The sequence below is a fragment of the Frieseomelitta varia genome, unplaced genomic scaffold, assembly GCF_011392965.1.
Source record: "Frieseomelitta varia isolate USP_RPSP 00005682 unplaced genomic scaffold, Fvar_1.2 scaffold_331, whole genome shotgun sequence".
NCBI classification, from domain to species: Eukaryota; Metazoa; Arthropoda; class Insecta; order Hymenoptera; family Apidae; genus Frieseomelitta; species Frieseomelitta varia.
Window position 1 is genome coordinate 519,580 of NW_025110070.1, and position 22,222 is coordinate 541,801.

At 26.3% G+C, this 22,222-nt stretch overlaps 1 protein-coding gene across 3 annotated transcripts in view; it reads left to right on the plus strand.

The window, feature by feature from the left end:
• Positions 1-22,222, plus strand: part of LOC122530164 (aminopeptidase N) — a 64,697-nt gene that overhangs the window by 40,843 nt on the left and 1,632 nt on the right. For 2 of the 3 annotated variants that reach the window (XM_043656877.1, XM_043656879.1), the window contains exons 2-13: positions 3,991-4,360; positions 9,464-9,765; positions 13,585-13,743; positions 16,044-16,343; positions 17,036-17,219; positions 17,963-18,119; positions 18,195-18,276; positions 18,400-18,583; positions 18,950-19,157; positions 19,654-19,931; positions 20,784-20,983; positions 21,892-22,203. In XM_043656877.1, the coding sequence (XP_043512812.1) occupies positions 3,991-4,360; positions 9,464-9,765; positions 13,585-13,743; positions 16,044-16,343; positions 17,036-17,219; positions 17,963-18,119; positions 18,195-18,276; positions 18,400-18,583; positions 18,950-19,157; positions 19,654-19,931; positions 20,784-20,983; positions 21,892-22,203 (2,736 nt within the window). Of the gene's footprint in view, positions 1-2,112; positions 2,226-3,990; positions 4,361-9,463; positions 9,766-13,584; positions 13,744-16,043; positions 16,344-17,035; positions 17,220-17,962; positions 18,120-18,194; positions 18,277-18,399; positions 18,584-18,949; positions 19,158-19,653; positions 19,932-20,783; positions 20,984-21,891; positions 22,204-22,222 lie in introns of those variants that run through there. The other variant, XM_043656878.1, reaches the window with a different exon arrangement.

Below are 22,222 nucleotides of genomic sequence, written 5' to 3' on the forward strand. Positions count from 1 at the left end.
TCGGAATATCTCCAAGTATCATAAACTGTGTTGTATATATTATCAAGTTTTGTTTGTAATTGTTGTTGCGACATTCGGCACGGAGTAGAGAATTCTTGGGAAGTTTTCGTTCACTAATTGATATGCCGTAGGCCTTCACCGGTGAGTTTTGGTCTGAGGAAAGGAAATCACGTATATACGAGTCTACACTTACGTCTGTATAAATAATAATCGCTATCGTTGCCGTGCAACTGTGACATAATTTTTGTGATCAGTGTAGAGGAAACAAAAGGAACTGCGAGCTTTCAGCTGCGTTTATATAAGAGATACAATTTAAAAAATAGTTAAATAATTATTAGAAACTTTTTTATTAATGTTGTGTCATTATTCATTGATTAATATTAATTATTGACGTTTGGCAATATTATTTTTTCACTACAACATTAATATATATTTATTATATATTTATTATATATTTATTTAACTGTTCGCGTATTCAACGAATACTTTTACTAAATTATTGTCTCTTCGTATTGAAGTGTATTGTAATTTGAGGGTCACCTAATGCAGAACAAAACAAACTCAGTAAGATATAATAATATATAGAAACATACATATACATATTTGTGTATTCGATAAAAGATTATAAAATATTCAAGATATATTTAATATATTTAATAAAATTTTATAACTTTAATTTTTAAATGTTTCAATATTTTTTATACTTTAATATTAATAATAATATTTATTAATAACAATATAATAATAGTATTTAATATTTTAATATTTTTATTTTTAAAATATTCTAATATTTTATTTTTATTAAATATAAACTCGAATTACAACAATTTGAGAGATTCAATCTTTAAGACCGTGGTGGATTTGGTAAATTTTTTAGTTTTCATTCGAATCTGTAAAATTTTCGAGAGGAAAAGCATTTTTGTTTCTTCTCTTTTAAAATGATGCAAAAATACATTTGAAAGGAGCGAAAGTAGAAGATTAGATTGTTCTATGATTTTTTTCTCTTACAAAATTACAGCACCCTAAGTGTGTCGATAATTTTTCATCCTGTGTGTGAAGATACTGTATCAAATAGAAAAATGGTCGATGCTATTAAATTACTGTAACTTTGTCAAAAAAAAAAAAAAAAAGAAAAAAAAGAAAATCGCGAATCCTCTAGAGTAAGTAAAGATATTTCCTCTCTCGAAAATTTTACAAATGTATATATATATATTATAAATAAATATATAATATATCATATAATAATAGTAATTAATAACAATATATAATAATAATCAATGTATAATATTTATACATTATCACTATCAATATCATTGTTATTTGTACTATTGTACACACTATATTTGTACATTATATTAATTTGTTAAATTCCTGAATTACATTATCATAATATTATCATATTATTAATTATATTATATTATTAACATTTACATATTATCTATCAATATATAAATAAATGTGTAAATTTATATATACATATTATGAATAAATATATATTTACTTATATATTTATATAAATAAATATATAATAATATATTACATAGTAAGAATAATTAGTAACAATGTATAATAATAATAATCAATATGTAATATTTATACATTACGTAAAGATGCTTCCTCTCTCGAAGATTTTACATATTAAAAAGAACGTCTTTTTACGGGCACAGAATAAATTTTCTCGCAACTAAACATCCGTCCCAAATCTCTGCTCGAAATTTGTCGTGCAATTTCTAATTTTTTTCCGAGTTTGCAACATCTCGCTAATAAACAGAGTTTCACGGCGATTGTGTTAACACGTAATTGCTTATATTGGCCGAGGCAATCGGTGGCTACCCGTCGTTTGATCGCGCAGAGGTTTAATTGATTCGTTAGCAATGAAAGGCGACGGCCAATTAGAAAGATCTTTTCCCCGACCGTTTAAAGATCGGCCCGCCAAGTTCCCATTGGCGTGTTTACTCGCGAACGTGAAGTTACTTTTAACGATCGCTTCGCCTTCACCCTGTTTACACCGCAGAGGAAGTTTCACCTGGGACAATGCTCCAATGACAGCCTTCGTCTACGAGTATTTCGTCATAGACGTGTAATTGCGGCATGTACGTGAACGTCTGAAGGATAGAAATGAGTACAATGGATTGTTCGACAAACACGAATGCGCGTAAAATCAATGTTATTTACGTGCGTTTTCTCAGTAAGGAACGACGATCGGTTAAACTGTTGAACTACCGGTAATTTTCGTGTTTTCTTTTCTTTCTGCGAGAAATTCGTCTGTGGGGAAATTGATATTTTTGCGTTTCTCACAGCGACTGACCTTGAGACTGTGAACAAATTTTTTTACATAATATAACAGTGTAAATAGTGTACAGCGAATAAATAATATATTTAAAAAGAAGTATATTTAAAAAAAAAATTGAATTAAAGTGTATAAATAATATATTGTACATATAAAAAAAAAGATATATATAAGAGTATAAATATTAACAGTTATAAGCAATTTTAGAATAATTAAACAGATTTTAAATAGATTTAGAAAAGTTCTGTTCGAAGATGTTTCAGTTATTCAACAAGTGGAAATTGTTTTTTTTTTAGTTAATCTCATATTATATCATCATCGAAAATACCATTACATATGTCCTCTCTATGTACTTCGAAAATTATTTTCGAAAGAGTACAGTCTGTGTAAACGAATGTATAATTTAACTTCAATATTTGCTTATCAGCGGCCAAATAACACCGAGGAATATAAAAATTGGAGCGAACTCACGTGGTTTAAAATTGTTGATTTTCGCGTACATTAATAATCGATTCTGTTATTTCAATATTCACAATCACTTGTCGTAATGTCGTGAACAATATTTTTCTTCGAGTTGTTGAATTGAGGTATACTTGGTATAATCTTGAATTTGAAACTTTAATGTAACATAATTAACGAAATGTTTCTCGACAGTCTAGTTATATTTTCATTCAAATATCAAATATCAAATTTTTTATCATAATTATACTTTATAATTGATTTATTTTTTAGTTTCATTATAATTACAATTTTATTATAAGTATTTATAATGTTATATAATATATTATAATATATATAATAATGTTACTAATATATAATATTAATAATATTATAATATATATATAATATATTAATTTATAGTAATTTATAGAATTAAAATTTATAATATAATGATATAATTTTACAGTATAACATGATTATAATATAATTTATAGTGTAATATTATTTAAAATTTATAACACAATAATATAATTTTGTTGCAACTATATTATTATGTAAATTATATTATTATATTATATTATTATATAAATAAAGTTTTAATTGCAAACACGAATATGTAATAACATAATTTCATTCTGAATCTTGCCGCTTTCTGCCGAAAAAAAATTAAAACTAAAATTAAAGTTAAAGTCAACCATACAACTCGAATTTAATTTAACATTCTCCAAACGTCTCTGAACGTTCACATTTATCAACAATCATTCAATATTAATCCTCCGTTTTCAAATTCCACATTTCCTCTCCGATATTAACATCAACTTCATTGAAAACGTTATAATATAATTAATAATATAATTTATAGTATAATATTATTTAAAATTTATAACACAATAATATAATTTTGTTATAACTATATTATTATATAAATTATATCATTATATATTATTATTAAAATAAAGTTTTAGTTGCAAACACGAATATGTAATAACATAATTCCATTCTGAATCTTGCCGCTTTCTGCCGAACAAATTAAAACTCGTCAAACATACAACTCGAACTTAATTTAACATTCTCCAAACGTCTCTGAACGTCCACGTTTATCAACAATCATTCAACATCAATCCTCCGTCTTCAAATTCCACATTTCCTCCCCGATATTAACATCAACTTCATTGGAAACGTTATCACGACAGGATCATAATATCGGATGTCCTTAATCCAATGTTCTTATTTTCCTTTTTTTCTTTGTTGTTTGTCAGGTTTACGCGTGATATGACCCAGTCCCGCGAGGTTTTGGCGATGATGGACACACACACGACAACGTTCGGACGTAAAAGAGGCTGCACAGTCTCCCCCTGCGGCGCTTTCCTCTTCGGCGCTGCCTTCCTCGTATCCTTGGTTGTGACCGGGCTTCTGGTCTATCATCTCGCCCCGTGTCTCGAGGATAAGCTCGTTAAATCGTGCAACAATTTCGGCAATTCGGTGTTCGAGGGCCGCGGCCTGTTCAACAAAGACACGTACGGCAAGAAGAAACTGGACGTCCGGCTACCAAGCTCCGTGGTGCCCGATTCGTATGAGTTGGGCCTGATACCGTTCATACAAGTGGGAAACTTCACATTCCATGGCGAGGTACGAAACATTTCTTTTTCCATCTCTTCGCATCTTTCCTGAGCTTTCCAACTAGATATCCTCTGAGAAACTCTTTTGCTAAAGCGAAGGATGCTTTGATCGACAGAATGTGCACTGAAAGACTGAAGGTCTTTGAGAAAGTCATAACTTGTTCATTTACAAAATGGTGGCCATACACGTAATATTGTGTAATTAAAATCTATTAATTATATTTCCAAATAAAGTAATGAAAAATTTTAAAAACACGTGGTTGTAAAAGTTTTTTTTTTTATATCGTTCAGCCTTTCAGTGACCACCCTGTACATTAAATATTCAAATTGACATAATTTTGTAAAAAAAAAAAANTATTTTAATATTTCTATATTTGATACTTAATATTTTAATATTTCTATATTTGATACTTAATATTTTAATATTTCTATATTTGATACTTAATATTTTAATATTTCTATATTTGATACTTAATATTTTAATATTTCTATATTTGATACTTAATATTTTAATATTTCTATATTTGATACTTAATATTTTAATATTTCTATATTTGATACTTAATATTTTAATATTTCTATATTTAATAATTAATATTTTAATATCTTAATATTTCCTTATTTAACACTTAATATTTTATTATCTTAATATTTCTATATTTAATACTTAATATTTTAATATTTCTATATTTAATACTTAATATTTTAATATTTGTATATTTAATACTTAATATTTTAATATTTCTATATTTAATAATTAATATTTTAATATCTTAATATTTCTATATTTTAATATTTTAATACTTAATATTTTAATATTTTAATATTTCTATATTTAATAATTAATATTTTAATATCTTAATATTTCTATATTTAACACTTAATATTTCTATATTTTAATATTTTAATACTTAATATTTTAATATTTTAATATTTCTATATTTAATACTTAATATTTTAATATCTTAATATTTCTATATTTTAATATTTTAAAAGTTAATATTTTAATATTTTAATATTTCTATATTTAATAATTAATATTTTAATATCTTAATATTTCTATATTTATTACTTAATATTTTAATATTTTAATATTTCTCGTCTCAAAAGTGCTACAAATTGTCATAGTGTGTAAAAACATAGAACAATCTTTCTCACGGCTAAATCTACGGTTGAATTTAAAGATTGAAGCCTCCTCTTTAAACGAGCTGTTCTTTTTTGCTTTACTGTACGTGTATCGTTATGTTTTGGCTTCTTCTTCGTCCAATTTTCAAGCGTGTCCTTGAACAAGAATTCCCTACCAACGTGAAGGACACCTTAATTAACATATGTACGTGTATCATCGACATGATTGGACAGAAACTGGTTGTTGGCTAATTTGAATGAATTTCATAACCATGCTAGCTGTAAATGCAAATTACTCGTAAACTGTTATACAAATAGCGTTTAATAAAAACAGTAAAAATGGTTTAGTTCATTTGTTGATGAATTCGAAGTCGCATACGAAGATCGCCTCTATTTTTTTTAAATGAAATGGTATATTGTTTAATCAACGTAGCTCATCATTTCTTACAAAATTGTATTAAGCTACTTATGTTGGGAAGTCGTTAGATTTTAATCATAATTTTGTAAAATTTGTACGAAAAACAAGGAAAGACAGAAAAATTTCAAATATCTTTTACAATAATAATTTTTCGACATCCGTATGTCAATGCTTCTTTTTACAGAGAATGTCGAGCATCAACTAATGGATAAAAAAATGTATTTCGTTTAAAAAATCATAGGTGATCTTCCTGAATTAATAAAGTTTTACGAACAATTTTCATTTATAGATTAAAATTAGACATCTTGTATGTCAGTATAATATTCAATGGTGTTTCTTCGGGATGGGTGAATTTGTTTTAAAAGAATTGACCGAGAATATCTCTTAAATGAAGCGGAACTACTCGTTGGATGTTGAAGGATAGTTGATTCATTTAGTGCAGTGTTTCTCAACTACACAGTTATTCATTTAATTGAGAACAATTAATCGTGTCTCTTTTGATTTTTGGAATTAATTTGTATACGTTAATTAATTTGTTTTTACGTTTCTTTTTGGCGATTGTCTTAATTCTCTATAATCAAAATTAGTCACCTACTCCAATTTTAATTCCGGCAAGTAGTAATTGTTATAAATAAATTATTTGGCATTTTTGCAATGCAAATAGACAAAATAAAATTTCCAAAATATAGACACGTACGTAAGATCATGTAAAATATGTACAAAGTTACAGAGGAATCAAGTCAGTCCTTAATTAATAAAAGTTCGTAATTAAAAAATTATGAAAAGAAGTACTAAAAATGTACTGAATATGCAGATATGCGTAGAAATGTATAAAATTTTCAAGGTGCATAAAATATAAATTATCCATCGAATCCTTCATGTCGTAAAAATTCTATTTAAACATAAAATATATAAAATATAAAAATATATAAAAATATAAAATATAAAATATATATATATATAAAATATAAAATATAAAAAATATATATATAAATATAAAATATAAAATATAAAATAAAAAATATAAAAAATATATATATAAATATGAAATATAAAATATAAAAAGTATATATGAAATTATAAAATATAATATATATATATACATAAAAATATAAAATATAAAATATATATATATATACATAAAAATATAAAATATAAAAAATATATATATATATAAAAATATGAAATATATATATATATATAAAAATATAAAATATATGTATATAATTAGTTTTAGAAATAAAAATTTTTATTAAAAATAGAAATAAAAATAAATAGCTTCAGAAATAAAAATTTTTATTTAAAATAAAAATAGAAATAAATTTTAAAAATACTATTTCAATAACCTCGACTGTTTTTTATTTTCTTACGAAGAATCATTCGCCGAGCGTTCCAGATAGAAATTCCAAGTGCCCATCGATGTTTTATCACATCGATGAATAGAATGGAAGAAGTGTCTCACTTTAAATTCAACGCTTTTAATATAATGTAAGGAATATTCACGGTCCCCTCGTAACGCTTGGAAACCTTTGTTCCATTTTATAATTGCCACGCGATTTCCCGCGAAAAAAGAGTATTACGCATCGCGAATTTCCGCGAGATTGTCTCCGCGTTTTTCGCGCGTTTCGCGTGCTCATCCGTTTTGTAACATTCTCAGAAAACCAAGAGGCATGCTCGCCGACGAATCAAGAAGAGAAACAAGTATTAATCGCGTGTTTGATGAAAATTAGTCGCAATGTACAGACGAGTTCTCGAGGATGCGTCTGTACATTAATTTTTTTCAAACAATCGCGGGAAACTGTCAAGTACAAAGAGCGAACGATTTCTTCTTCGCTGAAGAAGTGGATACGGCTTTGAGAGTATTTTAATTCGAAAGATGTGGAACAAGAGGCGAATGATTAATTCCTAGTCCCCGATGGCATCTCGACGTTTGATCTTCTCCTTTATGCATTCGTGCAAAGAGCATTGAAATGCTCCGATGATAAGTTGTCACAGAGGGGGTGAAAGTAGCCAGCGTAGCTAGAAAGTTGGCGATCGTCGTCGTTTTCCTTGTTCAGCGCGATCGTTTTTTTCACTCGATGCCGGAAATAACGAAGCGACAAGGACAAGCAACGAAGAGAAGAAATGTTTTAAAGATATTGTAGCGTATAATAATAAAAAGAGATGCAAAGTCAGTTTAAGAAACGGAATTTAACTTAGATAGAAAAACGTTCTTAATCATTTTTCTGTCTCATCGAGCGTAGTTGGAAAATTTCGAAAATGCTGGAAGATAATTATTTGCGTGTACATACACGTAAATGTGATTTCTTGTGGCTGACGAAAGTATTCCAACACTCGACACAGGAAATTTTTATCAATGTACTTTGTATTTGGGTTATTGAAATTTTAATATATTTTTTATAATTATTGATATTAATATATAATAATTATTATTATTTAATATTAATAATATTATAAATAATAATAATTATTGTATATTATTATTAATTATTATCATTAATATTAATGTATAATTATTAATCATCATAATTTGTAATTGTACGTATATAACATTTTCTTCGATTTGACTTACATTTCTCAAAAATCAAAAAAGTATTTCAAGTTCAAGTGAAATATAGAAAAAAAATTCTTATCAATATACACGAGAGTCTTCAGAGTTCAAGTTTCACGTTAAACTTTCTTTTTTAACTTTCATGTCGTAAAAATTCCATTTAAATATAAAATGTAAAAAAATATATATATAAAAATATAAAATATCTATATATATATATATATATATATATATAAAATATATATACAAAAATATAAAATATAAAATATAAAATATAAAATATAAAATATAAAATATACAGTATAAAATATAAAATATAAAATATATATGTAAAAATATAAAATATAAAATATAAAATATATATATAAAAATATAAAATATAAAATATAAAATATACAGTATAAAATATATACATAAAAATATAAAATATAAAATATATATATATGTAAAAATATAAAATATAAATTATATACATAAAAATATAAAATATAAAATATATATATATAAAATTATAAAATATAAAATATATATATATAAAAATATAAAATATATATACATATATATATATAAATATAAAATATAATATACATACATAAAAATATAAAATGTAAAATATATATATATATAAAAATATGGAATATATATATATAAAAATAAATAGTTTTAAAGATAAAAATTTTTATTAAAAGTAAAAATAAAAGTAAATTTTAAACTATACTATTTTAATAATAACCTCGACTATCTTTTATTTTCTCGCCAAGAATCAAAAATATTCTATGATCCCTTTTTCGTACTGAGTGCAAAATCGAGATTTGAACAAAATTTGAGGATCAGTGTCAGAGTCAATTAACTAATTAAACACTCAAACAGTTTTATTAGTCTATTCCAATTCTATTTCACTCAACAACGAGATATCGAATTGGTCGATAGAGTAAGGAGCCTTTTCGACTGTATGTTAATCCCAAAGAAAATCAGTACCGTGGCAAAGAGTTGAAATGATTTTCCTCTACGTTTTCCAGGTGAGGATTCTGGTGAACGTTACGGAGGACGCGAGGAACGTGACGTTGCACGCGGCGGACATGCACATCGACGAAAGTTTCACGAACATCAGGGAGTACTCGAACGCGAGCGTAAAGGCGGATAGGATAATCAAAATCACGGAGCAGAGGAACGACACCGAACGGCAGTTTTACGTGATTAGAACGTCAGACACGTTGAAGAGCGGCAGGCAATACATGGTGCATCTAAAGTTTGTTGGCCATTTGAACGACAACTTGCAAGGCTTCTACAGAAGCTCGTACACCGTTGGCAGTCAGACGAGGTAAACGCCTCGGCAATTTAATTCCATTCTGTAGGTGACAGCTATTCGTACGCAGTAAATTTAAACTGCTTTATCAAGCAATATCTCTGTAGTTGCCAGCCGGCTGATCTATTTGGAGCGGTTCGTTGAGACGTCAGTTACATCGGAAACCTCGTAATCGAACTGTGACAGTCTAAAAAACTTGCACTCGGAGCATCGTCTCTGTTTTTTTTTCTTTTTTTTTTTTTTTTGGTTACACAGATTATTTGGAAACATTAATATGTAAATGTCGTTTGTGTGATTCTGTTTCTTTTCTTTTCTTTTCTTTTTTTTTTTTCTTCTCCCGATTTATGATATTATCGTGAATATTCGTGAAATTACGCGAGACGCAGGAAGAAAATTGAGTGAAAAATAATGCTACCTTTTTATTGTGGTAGTCAAATATTTGCAGAAATTACAAATAGGTATATTTTGTATGATCTGAACTTTCGTAATGAAATTGTAAATTTCAACCAATGAGATACTTTATGTTCCGATATATAGAAAGAAACGTGTTTAACAAGTTTCTTCTTAATAATTACAGTATATGTAATAAATTTTGCGAAATACGGAATACACGATTTAACAGTTGCAGTCCGAGCAGTTGGCAATTTGTTATCTATCGATTCATGTTGAACGACGCAACTGTATACTTGAGCTTCCTTTAGTAACATGTATTTAATTTTATAGACAATGATTCAGAAATCCTTAAAACATTCTAGTGGAATTCTATTTGGAGATAAATAGTTAATTTAATTAATTTATAAATAAATTAAATTTATAATTAAATAATTAAGCAATTAAATTTAATTAATTTATAAATTAATAATTAAATTTCTATTAGTTTTAATTACAATTGAAGCTAACCTTTTAAAATAGTTAATTTAAATAATTCAATTTTCTTTCAAGAAAACGACAAAATTAACGTCACAGAACAAATTTTACACATTTGAATTTGAATGCTGAATTATTCGAATACTCTGTTCCTGCGAATACTGCGAACTGTCAGGTTAAGTTTTCGATCGTTCTTCAAAGAAAAGAACATTGTCCCATTATGATCGTCGAACGCGAATTTCACATTTGGTCGAAGTTTCAAATTCAGTTCAAACCTTCCCATCTTGCGTAAATCAAACTGTCGACGAACGAGCGCGCTTATCATTCGTCGAAGACGAAAACTTTCGTATCAATGTTACGAGGGAAGAAAGTATCGCGAGAGAGAAGAGAGAAAAAAAAACGGATAGGAGGAAATGAGATGGGAAGCTGAATTTTCACCGCGATTGCGTTTCGTTCGTTTATCTCGCGAGTTTCCCCCAGCATTGAGATCTCAGCTTTTCAACAGTTTGACGAAACTTTTTTTCTCTCTCCCTTGTCGACGATGTCTCTTCGCGGTGGCGAGAAAAAAACAAAAAAACAAAAAGGTGAAGATCCGTCCGGTGAATTTACACAACACGACATTATCATTTTCTCTGAGCAATTTCATCTGTCGCCAAATCGTTGAAAGCTGAATGCTGAAGGAGTTCTCCGGCGATTCTTCCAGCTGATAGCGTTACCCAACGATGAATGCAGCCGCGGAGCACTAGGAGCTATAAACACGGTCGCACTTGGTTCATTCTCAGTTGCATGCCTTCAAACTCAAACTAACGGAGAGAGAGAGAAAGAGAGAGAGAGAGAGAGAGAGAGAGACATAAAATGATATGTGTCTTATCTCGCGAGATAATGCATAGTAGCTTGCAACACTATTTGAACACTTGGAGTTCTACTATGTATTCGAAACGTTGGAATTTCATTGATGGCTGTGACCAGGCACGACAATCGTCATTACGATAGTAAAATTTGAAAACGTCAGAAATATACTTAAAGAAGATACTTGAAAGAGAAATTAAAATCATAATTTAAATGGTTCCTTCGAGATTCTTCGTTTCAAATAAATTTTAAATATTTATAAATTTAATACTTTTAAATATTTATAAATTTCATGAATATAAATTTAATACTTTTAAATGTTTATAAATTTAGTGTATATCAATTTTTAACATTTTAAATGTTTACAAATTTAATGTACATAAATATTTAACATTTTAAATGTTTATAAATTTAGTGTATATAAATTTTTAATATTTTAAATGTTTATAAATTTAATATATACAAGTTTTTGATATTTTAAATGTTTATAAATTTAATATATATAAATTTTTGATATTTTAAATGTTTATAAATTTAATGCATCTAAATTTTTAATATTTTAAATATATTAAAGGTATATATAATATTTTAAATATTTATAAATTTAATATATATAAATTTTTAATATTTTACATATTTTGAAGATATATATATCAAAATTATATAAATAAATATTATATATGTAAATATTATATCGAAATTTTTCTATTCAAATAGAATTTCAGAAATATTCAGTGGAAATATACACTTCGTTTCTTTATACTCGCACAATTTATCGATTAGTAAATGATTTTGATACGATTTAATGAGATTCTGCTTTTCGTCAACTTTTCAAATTTCAATTACAAAACGTTTGGATTTAAAATATAATTTTTCTGCCACTGTACGTTCTTTGTGTTTTAGCTTGTTAATTCGGTAGACTATACGATAGTGTATTAATCGATCTGAATTACGGAAAATCCAGTCTGTTAATAGTGGTAGAGCCATTATGGCCGTGCTTGTACACGTCCGGCCTTTGGTTTCAAGGATGAGGTTATGACACGTTAATTGCTATTGAGTAGATGTTGGATTCCTAAAGAATTAAATTAGAGGTCAAGACTTTTTTGCTTAAGTATTTAGTTCGTCATTATTTCAAACTCGTGCTTAAGACGCAATCATTTTTGCATTGTTGAGGCATTTACAGAGAAATTTATTCTCTCTCCTTGTACTCTTCGTGTCGATTTTTGTGGATTTATCTTGGAATTTATGAACGATTGACAAATATAATCAATAATTACGACAATTGAACTGGAATCTTTTGTATTTAGGAAAAATTTGGATGCACAAAAATGCGCATAATATGCAAATAACATGAATATTTAAAGTATAATAATTTTTAAAACATTAACTTATTAGTAGATGATTAATATTGAATAATTAGTAGAATAAAGTAATTTTCTATCTAGGTTCCATTTTTTAATAATAAGAACAATAATAGATATTAATAAAGGAGATATAAATATTAATAAAGATTGTAGATTTTTAAATTTTTACGTGCATAACTAAAGAAATGGAGCTCAAATAGATATTTGCTTCTTTTTATACTCCACTTGGATATTTTATATATTTTTGTATATTTTATATATATAATATAAAAAATATATGTATAATATAATATATAATACATAATAATTACATATATAATTATATGTGTAATAATTATACATATAATATAATATAAAATATATTTATATTTTTATATATTTTTATATATTTATATATTTATATATTTTTATATATTTATATATTTATATAAAATATATTTATATTTTTATATATTTAAAATATATAATATATTTTATAATAAATATATAATATATATTTTTACCTATTTATATGTATGTATTTTATATATTTTATTAGTTTGCACTTTGCAATTTTCCACAAGTACATAAAATATTCGCAGTCTACTAATTACTCTAGAATTACTACAGTGTGCCTTTCGAATTATTCTAACATTTACACTTGTCGAAACTCTTCTTTTCAATTTTAATTTCCTTGCCGATGAAACTATTCCATACCGAGGCCTGTCGCCATTTATCATTTTATTGTCAACGTTTCCTGTACCTTGTGTTACAGATGGATCGCCGCGTCACAATTCCAGCCGACAGATGCGCGACGCGCTTTCCCGTGTTTCGACGAGCCAGCGCTGAAAGCCACGTTTAAGATCAGCATCGCCCGCCCGAAGAACATGACATCCATCTCGAACATGCGTCGAATAGGAGAGCCTATGCCTGTGTAAGTGACTAAACCACTCGTACGTGTCCACGGAGGAAACGATTTCGCAAGACACGCGATACGTTGATTGGCATCGATCATTTGGAAACCATTGGATATTTCCTCGGTTTGGTAAAATGTTCGACAAGTCTGCAATCATTTTTTTCTTTAACTCATCTGCGCTGTGAATCTCGTGAATTACTTGCACTTTCTCGCAATTAGACTTTTGTGGATTTTTGTGAATATTTTGCGAGAAATCTCGCTGAGACTCCTGCATTTTTACGTCTTTCTTTTCTGTTCTTTTCTTTTTTTTTAATAGGCAAAGGAACTTTCAGTGTTTTTAAAAGCGTTTTTAAAAAAGTTTCAAGAACAACATTGGAGAAACTTTTTAGAAATTAGATAAATTTGATTTTCAATTTTTCAAAGGTACCAAATTCCTTTTCACTTTTACTGAAAAATTTTTGCATCTTAAGAAATTATGTATTTTAAAAATTTGTCTGTATTTTAATTTAATATATTCAAATTACATTTAATATTATTATTAAATTACATTTAATTTAATATATTTACATATATTTCAAAAATTTAAATATATTCAGTATTTTAAAAATTTAAGGAAATTAAATTTCTTGCTTGTCAAAAAGAATTGAGACAAATAAAATTTAAATAGACAGTCGTGTGTATTTACAATAATCATTTCAAAGCTCAGGAAATTGTTCAATGCAGCAGAGTATATTATTTCTTTGCTTGCCTCTATGAAAATTCACAGTTTAACGATAACGAAACACCACCTGCGTTTCTAAATATTTACGATACTTGTTTAAATATTTACCATTTAGATTTCGAAATTCAATAATCCTGAAAAATTGAAATTTCTTTGTAACTTTGAATTACGCGACGTCTTCGCCATAAAATTCACGAGGCACGTGCCTAACTGGCAATATAACTTGAGACGGATGTGACACTCTTATTATTTACGCGAATTGAACGCAGAGGTAATTTCTAGAACCAGTCCTATGTAATCAAATTGTTTGCGCGAGACGTGTCGTCCAAGTTAATTGTTCTGTAATCTTCTTCATTAGATCCCATAATTCTACTGTAAACATTCCTTCGCGATCGAGGAAGAAGGAAATAACAAAATAATTGCAGAATGTAACAGGAACTCTATTTTGGTCAATCAACATTTGGATCTGAAAATTATAATAAAATCTTAAAATTATTTATATACGTTTTCTAAATTTTATTCTCGTATATCAAACACAGTGTACGAGATCATCTATTCTTATCTAGAGAGAGATTTCGATTAGAAAATTTCCATAATTTTGGATATTAATTACAAAATGATAATTATATAATATTTCAAACTATTAAACCAAGGTTAATCAAGAATATAATATGTATGAAAATATATATAAAATATTGTAATTATAAAATATAAAATATAATATATCTATGAAAATATATATAAGTATAAAATATTATAATTATAAAATATAAAATATAATATATATATGAAAATATATATATAAGTATAAAATATTATAATTATAAAATATAAAATATAAAATATAATATATATGAAAATATATATATATATGTATAAAATATTATAATATTCTATATTTATATATATATATTTTTACAATATTATATGTTATAAATATAGAATATTATAAAAATATATATATAAATGTAAAATATTATAAAAATATATATTATAAATATAGTATATTATAAAAATATATATATAAATATAAAATATTATAAAAATATATATTATAAATATAGTATATTATAAAAATATATATATAAATATAAAATATTATAAAAATATATATTATAAATATAGTATATTATAAAAATATATATATAAATATAAAATATTATAAAAATATATATACGAATATAGAATATTATAAAAATATATATATAAATACAAAATATTATACGTATATATAAAATATCATAAAAATATAATAATAACCAAGAATTTCAAGAAATAAACAAACATTTATTTAACAATTTATAATTAATGCACGTATAATTAATTTCGCTATATAATATTTTATTTTTTATTATCATATTATGATCTTATTGTAATTTAATGTTTTTAGGTTAATTCTCATGAAATTCAACATTTCTTAATTTTAATTATAATACTGATTTTGTGAGACTTTCGTAAAACTTCTTCTAACTACAAATTTTATCGAATCTCGAGGTTTTTATTTTCATTTCGAAGCAGCCTTTTTATTTTTCACTTCTCCCATAATTTTGACAAATTCTTCGATCGTTTGACAAATTTTTATTAATGCTGTAACCAGGCCAGGTTTACCGACATACGTGTGGGACCATTACGAACGCTCGGTGCCGATGTCCACTTACCTGGTCGCCTTCATCGTCTCGGACTTCGAAATGTTGAAGTCCGAATTTGGACACTTCAGAGTTTGGGCGAGGAGCGACGCTATCGAGCAAGCACGCTACACTCTGGACATCGGGCCGAGGATACTCGAGTATTACGAGGACTATTTCAAGATTAAGTTCCCCTTGCCCAAGATGGATACTGTTGCTCTGCCTGATTTTTCAGCAGGTGCTATGGAAAACTGGGGCTTAATCACATGCAGGTGAGTTCGATCGATTTACGACTGTATTTGTCATTAAGTCGCGTGCTTTCAGGAAATTTGACCCCTTTGAGCGTTTAGTTTTTACTAGAATGTCGTGCAAATAATCCGAAATGATTTAAATAATTAGTTTTACACGTTCAAAGAGGATAACACATTACGATATATCGAGTAAATATGTTAAAAGCTATTGTTTAACCCTTTTGAGTGGTCATTAAAATTACCAAAGGTCGAAAAATTTGATTTTAATAAGAATATATTCGTTTTTAAATATTTTAATTGAATATATTATTAACTAAATATTTTAATATTTCTAAAAATATATATTATATATATTATTATATGTTATATATATTCGTCTTTAAATATTTTAATTGAATATTTTATTAACTATATATCTTAATATTTATAAAAATATTTAAATATTTTATTAAATTTTTTTAAATATTGTCATCTTTAAATATTGTCAATATTGTTATCTTTAAAAATTCTAATATTGTCCGTGAACCTCTAATAAACAAACTAATTGTTTCACTCATTTTATTAACATCTCTAGATTATTTCTATGATACTTTTCAGCATCTCGAAATTTTTGTTCACTGTATTTCCATTTTTTCCTTCCCCCCCTCCCCCCTTTAACAACTATTATGAGAAATTTCTACGATATTCGGCAGATGATGTGATTGAATTTTCAGAGAAACTGCCATGCTTTACCAAGAAGGCGTCTCGACCAGCAGTAATCAGCAACGAGTGGCCACGGTGATATCTCACGAACTTGCTCATCAATGGTTTGGTAACTTGGTGACTCCGAGTTGGTGGTCGGATCTATGGTTGAACGAAGGCTTCGCCAGTTACATGGAATACATCGGTGTGAACGCAGTAAGTTGGTAACTCTGAACGGAAATACAATGCAAAATTATTTCGAACGAAAGCTGACAAAATTGCAAATGTCAGAAACTTGTCAAGAAATTTGTGTTGTTTTTTGTTTGATTTCGATTGTTTAAATAAAACAATATTAGACTTAATTGAAATATTTCCTCTCACTTCATCCATTCACTAGACGCAGTATTGCTCGAATTTTATTTTATTCTGGGATTTAGAAAATTTCGACAGTATTGAGATTAGACTAGAAATTAAAATTGAATTCGTCGAATAACTTAGTTATTAAAATTCTTTATAAGTGTTATGGGCTTTATCTTTCAGTAATTATTATATTGTAATTATTACATAAAATAAAATACTTTAAAGTGTAAAATAATATATATTATAATTATTATATTATATAAAATAATATATATATATATATTATATTATAATTATTATATAAAGTAACATACTTTAAAGTATAAAGTAATATATATCATAATTATCATATTATATAAAATAATATAATATATATTATATTATAATTATTATATAAATTAACATACTATAAAGTATAAAGTAATATGTATTATAATTATTATATAAAGTGATATAAAATATATAATATTATGTTATAATTATTATCTACAGTATAAAGTAATAAACTTAATTATATAAAAATAATAATTGCTAATTATAATATAATGTAACGATATAAATAATATAAGATCTTCTAAGAAAAATCTTCTATTATCTAGGTGGAGCCAACGTGGAAAGTTTTGGAGCAATTCGTTGTACACGATTTGCACAATGTTTTCGGTTTGGACGCGTTAGAATCGTCGCACCAAATATCGATCGAGGTCGAACATCCCGACGAGATAAGTGAAATTTTCGACCGGATTTCTTACGAAAAAGGTGAATAAATAATTCATCATGCATAGTTCATTAACATGTATATACATACTGATATGAATGTTCATATTTGAATAGCTGCTTCCATAATAAGAATGATGGATCATTTCCTTACCAACGAAGTGTTCAAACAAGGTCTAACGAATTATTTGAATGGAAAGTGAGTAAAATACGAAAATGGTAATTTAATTTGAATCTTAAACGAACGTGGCTGTATCTGTAAGAAGATTTATTATTATCACTCAAAGTACAATTATTACTTATAATTTTTTTTTTATGACAGAGCGTATAAGAGCGCCGAGCAAAATGATTTGTGGGATGCCTTGACAAAACAAGCGCACAATGATAAAGTTCTCGATCCAAAGATAACAGTAAAACAAATTATGGATACCTGGACCCTCCAGACTGGTTTTCCAGTGATCACAGTTATCCGAGATTATAACACTGGCTCAGTGACGCTGACGCAGGTTTGCTTTCCAATATTTCAATATCTCAATTTAATTTTAATTTAATTTAATGTAATTTAATGTATTTTAATTTTAATTTTAATATTTTAATTTTAATTTTAATATTTTAATTTTAATTTTAATATTTTAATTTTAATTTTAATTTTAATTTTAATATTTTAATTTTAATTTTAATTTTAATTTTAATTTTAATTTTAATTTTAATTTTAATTTTAATTTTAATTTTAATTTTAATTTTAATATTTTTATTTTAATTTTAATATTTTAATTTTAATTTTAATTTTAATTTTAATTTTAATATTTTAATTGGTGTATTTTCCACAAATGGCGTTTCTCATATTTTAATTTCAGTTTTGTTCATTTTAGGAACGTTTCATGCTTCGCAATGGCACCACAGTAACCACATCGAGTGTCGAACCACTGTGGTGGGTACCAGTCACATACACGACTGAAAGTCAATTAGATTTCAATGCAACTCAACCGTCTCAATGGATGAAAGCAGAAAAATCGATCACGCTGTCGAATCTGAACTGGGTCCCCTCGGAGTGGGTGATCTTCAATATTCAAGAAACTGGTAAGATCCATGTCTTGAAGTAATTTTTTGAAGTGATCATCAGTAAATCAGTGTATTAAAGTAATTCTTGTTGTACCATAATATCAAACATTAAATGGTAGATTTTTATAGACTGTAGATTTTTATATAATATTTATGAAAAATTAGAGTAAAAATATATAAAATATATTATATAATATAAATATATATATATACTGTATATATGTTATATATATTATAATATTATAAATATTATAAAATATATATATATTACATAAGTATAATACTCAGCATATACAAAATTATGTGGAATAATCTAAATATCTAAATATCTGAATATTTACAATCTGAATATCGCTCTTCATCCAATTATCTTTATAATCAAAATAATTTCTAGATTCGATTTCTTTGATCACGATTCATACAAAGTATCTCTTCATATTTTTCACTTGGATTCTTTACTATTCGAACAATGACAATCCCCATCAAGCGTTCACATCGAGCGTTTTCATTTTAGGATACTATAGAGTGAACTACGACAGGAAGAATTGGCAGTTGATAATCAAGCAATTGAACAAGGAGTCGTTTAGAAATATTTCGACGATCAATCGTGCCCAGTTAATTGATGATGCGCTTAATTTGGCAAGAGCTGGAAGACTGGATTACGCCATTGCGTTGGATGTCACGTCGTATTTAGCTCACGAGACTGAATACCTGCCTTGGAAGGCTGCCTTCACTGCCATGCATTATTTGGACAGCATGCTGATCAAAATGCCGAGCTACGACAAATTTCGAGTAAGCACAAGGATTTGTCAGTATTTTAGCTATCCTGCATGAATAATTTAAGATGAAATAATTAACAAGTAATTGATTTATAAAATAATTAATTTATTAATAATTTATTTAAAGCTTAAAATAATTTATTTATTTATTAGAGATTCAAAATATCATATTATATATTTCAATAAATACTTTCAATTTTTATTCAAGTGTACAATAAAATTTTACTTGAATATAATATGGGAGAATATATGAAATATTCAAAGTGTAGCGACAATTTTCTATCCAAGTTACTATCTTTTTAATCGCATTCTCAAAAGTATGAATTTCCATAAAAATCGATAAGAATTCAATTTGTCATCTGATTATTTTATAATAATTTAATAATAATTATAATTTTATAATTATTAATATAAATTAAATTATAATTTTTATTATAATTTTATAATAATTTAAGATAAAATAATTAATTTATTAATAATTTATTTAAAGTTTAAAATAATTTATTTATTTATTAGAGATTCAAAATATCATATTATATATTGCAATAAATAATTTAAACTTTTATTCAATTGTACAATAAAATTTTACTTGAATATAACATGGGAGAATATATGAAATATTCAAAGTGTAGTAACAATTTTCTACCCAAGTTACTATCTTTTTAATCGCATTCTCAAAAGTATGAATTTTCATAAAAATCGATAAGCATTCAATTTGTCATCTGATTATTTTAACGATCATCCAAAGGGTTCACGTTGTGAGAGTTTAAATTTTTGAACAATAGTTAATCAATAATTAAATCCAATGTTTCTCGCTTTTCTTTACTCTAGAGGGAATGTATATTTTGATGTTGCATCGTTTTAGGTATACGTTTTGAAATTACTCGACAATGTGTACAAGCAAGTCGGTTTCAAAGATAGCCCCCGAGATCCTCAGCTGACGGTATTCACTCGCATCGATGTGCTAACATGGGCTTGTAACTTCGGCCACGAAGATTGCGTGCAGAATGCGGTCAGACAATTTTACAATTGGCGTAACACACCTAGTCCCGACAAAAACAATCCGTAAGAATCCATTTTTTCCATTTTCCAAAAATTTTGCGTTATTCTATGATTTATATCTCTACATATTTTTATGTTATTTGTATATTTTATATTTATATATATTTTTATATTATATATATTGTAATATATTATATTATATTATGTTATTTTATATTACACATATATTATAATATATTTATTATTATTATTATATATTTATATATTTATATATATCTTTATGAAATTCTGTGATTCTATTTACAAGAAAAATTACAATTTTGTATTATAATATATAAAATAATATATTATAATATATTATATTATACATTATGTTATATTATTTTATATTATATATTATAATATATTTATTATTATTATTATTATATATATATATATATTTATACATATCTTTATGTAATTCTGTGATTTTATTCACAAGAAAAATTACAATTTATAATATATATAATATAAAATAATTTATTATAATATATTATATTATACATTATATTATATTATTTTATATTATATATATTATAATATATTTATTATTATATATAAATTTGTATGTAATTCTGTAATATTATTCACAAGAAAAGTTACAATTTTGACATGTTTATGCAAAATTTTGAAACACAAAGACGAAACATAAAAATATACGTAGTACTTAACAAGGTAAATTATTCGTTGGAATTTTTAATAGGTAGAACGAGTCTTTACTTATATTCTATGTTATCGACTCATTTATACTCTTTTATACACAAAATTATTTTTAAAATATTACAAATATTTACAAATATTACTTTTATATTTTATTTCATACTTTTCAAAAAATAAATTCCTACGAATATTAAGAAACGGCAGAAATTGATCGTACAATACGTGGAATCAATAACTTTTCGTCGATAACAGTGACGTTCGAATAATTTCAGGATCTCCCCAAATCTGAAGATGGTCGTCTACTGCACGGCTATTCGATTCGGTGGACAAATCGAATGGGACTTCGCTTGGCAGAGGTATTTGGAGACGAACGTCGGTTCTGAGAAGGATTTGCTTTTGCATGCTCTCGGCTGTACCAGAGAAACGTGGCTTCTCAGTCGTTATTTAGATTGGATGATCACGGAGAACTCGGGGATCAGGAAGCAAGACGCCGGTCGTGTTCTAAATTCCATTGCCAGCAACCCTATTGGACAACCACTGGCGTTCAATTTCCTCAGGAATAAATGGGATCGTCTTCGAAAATAGTGAGCCTCCTCTTTACTG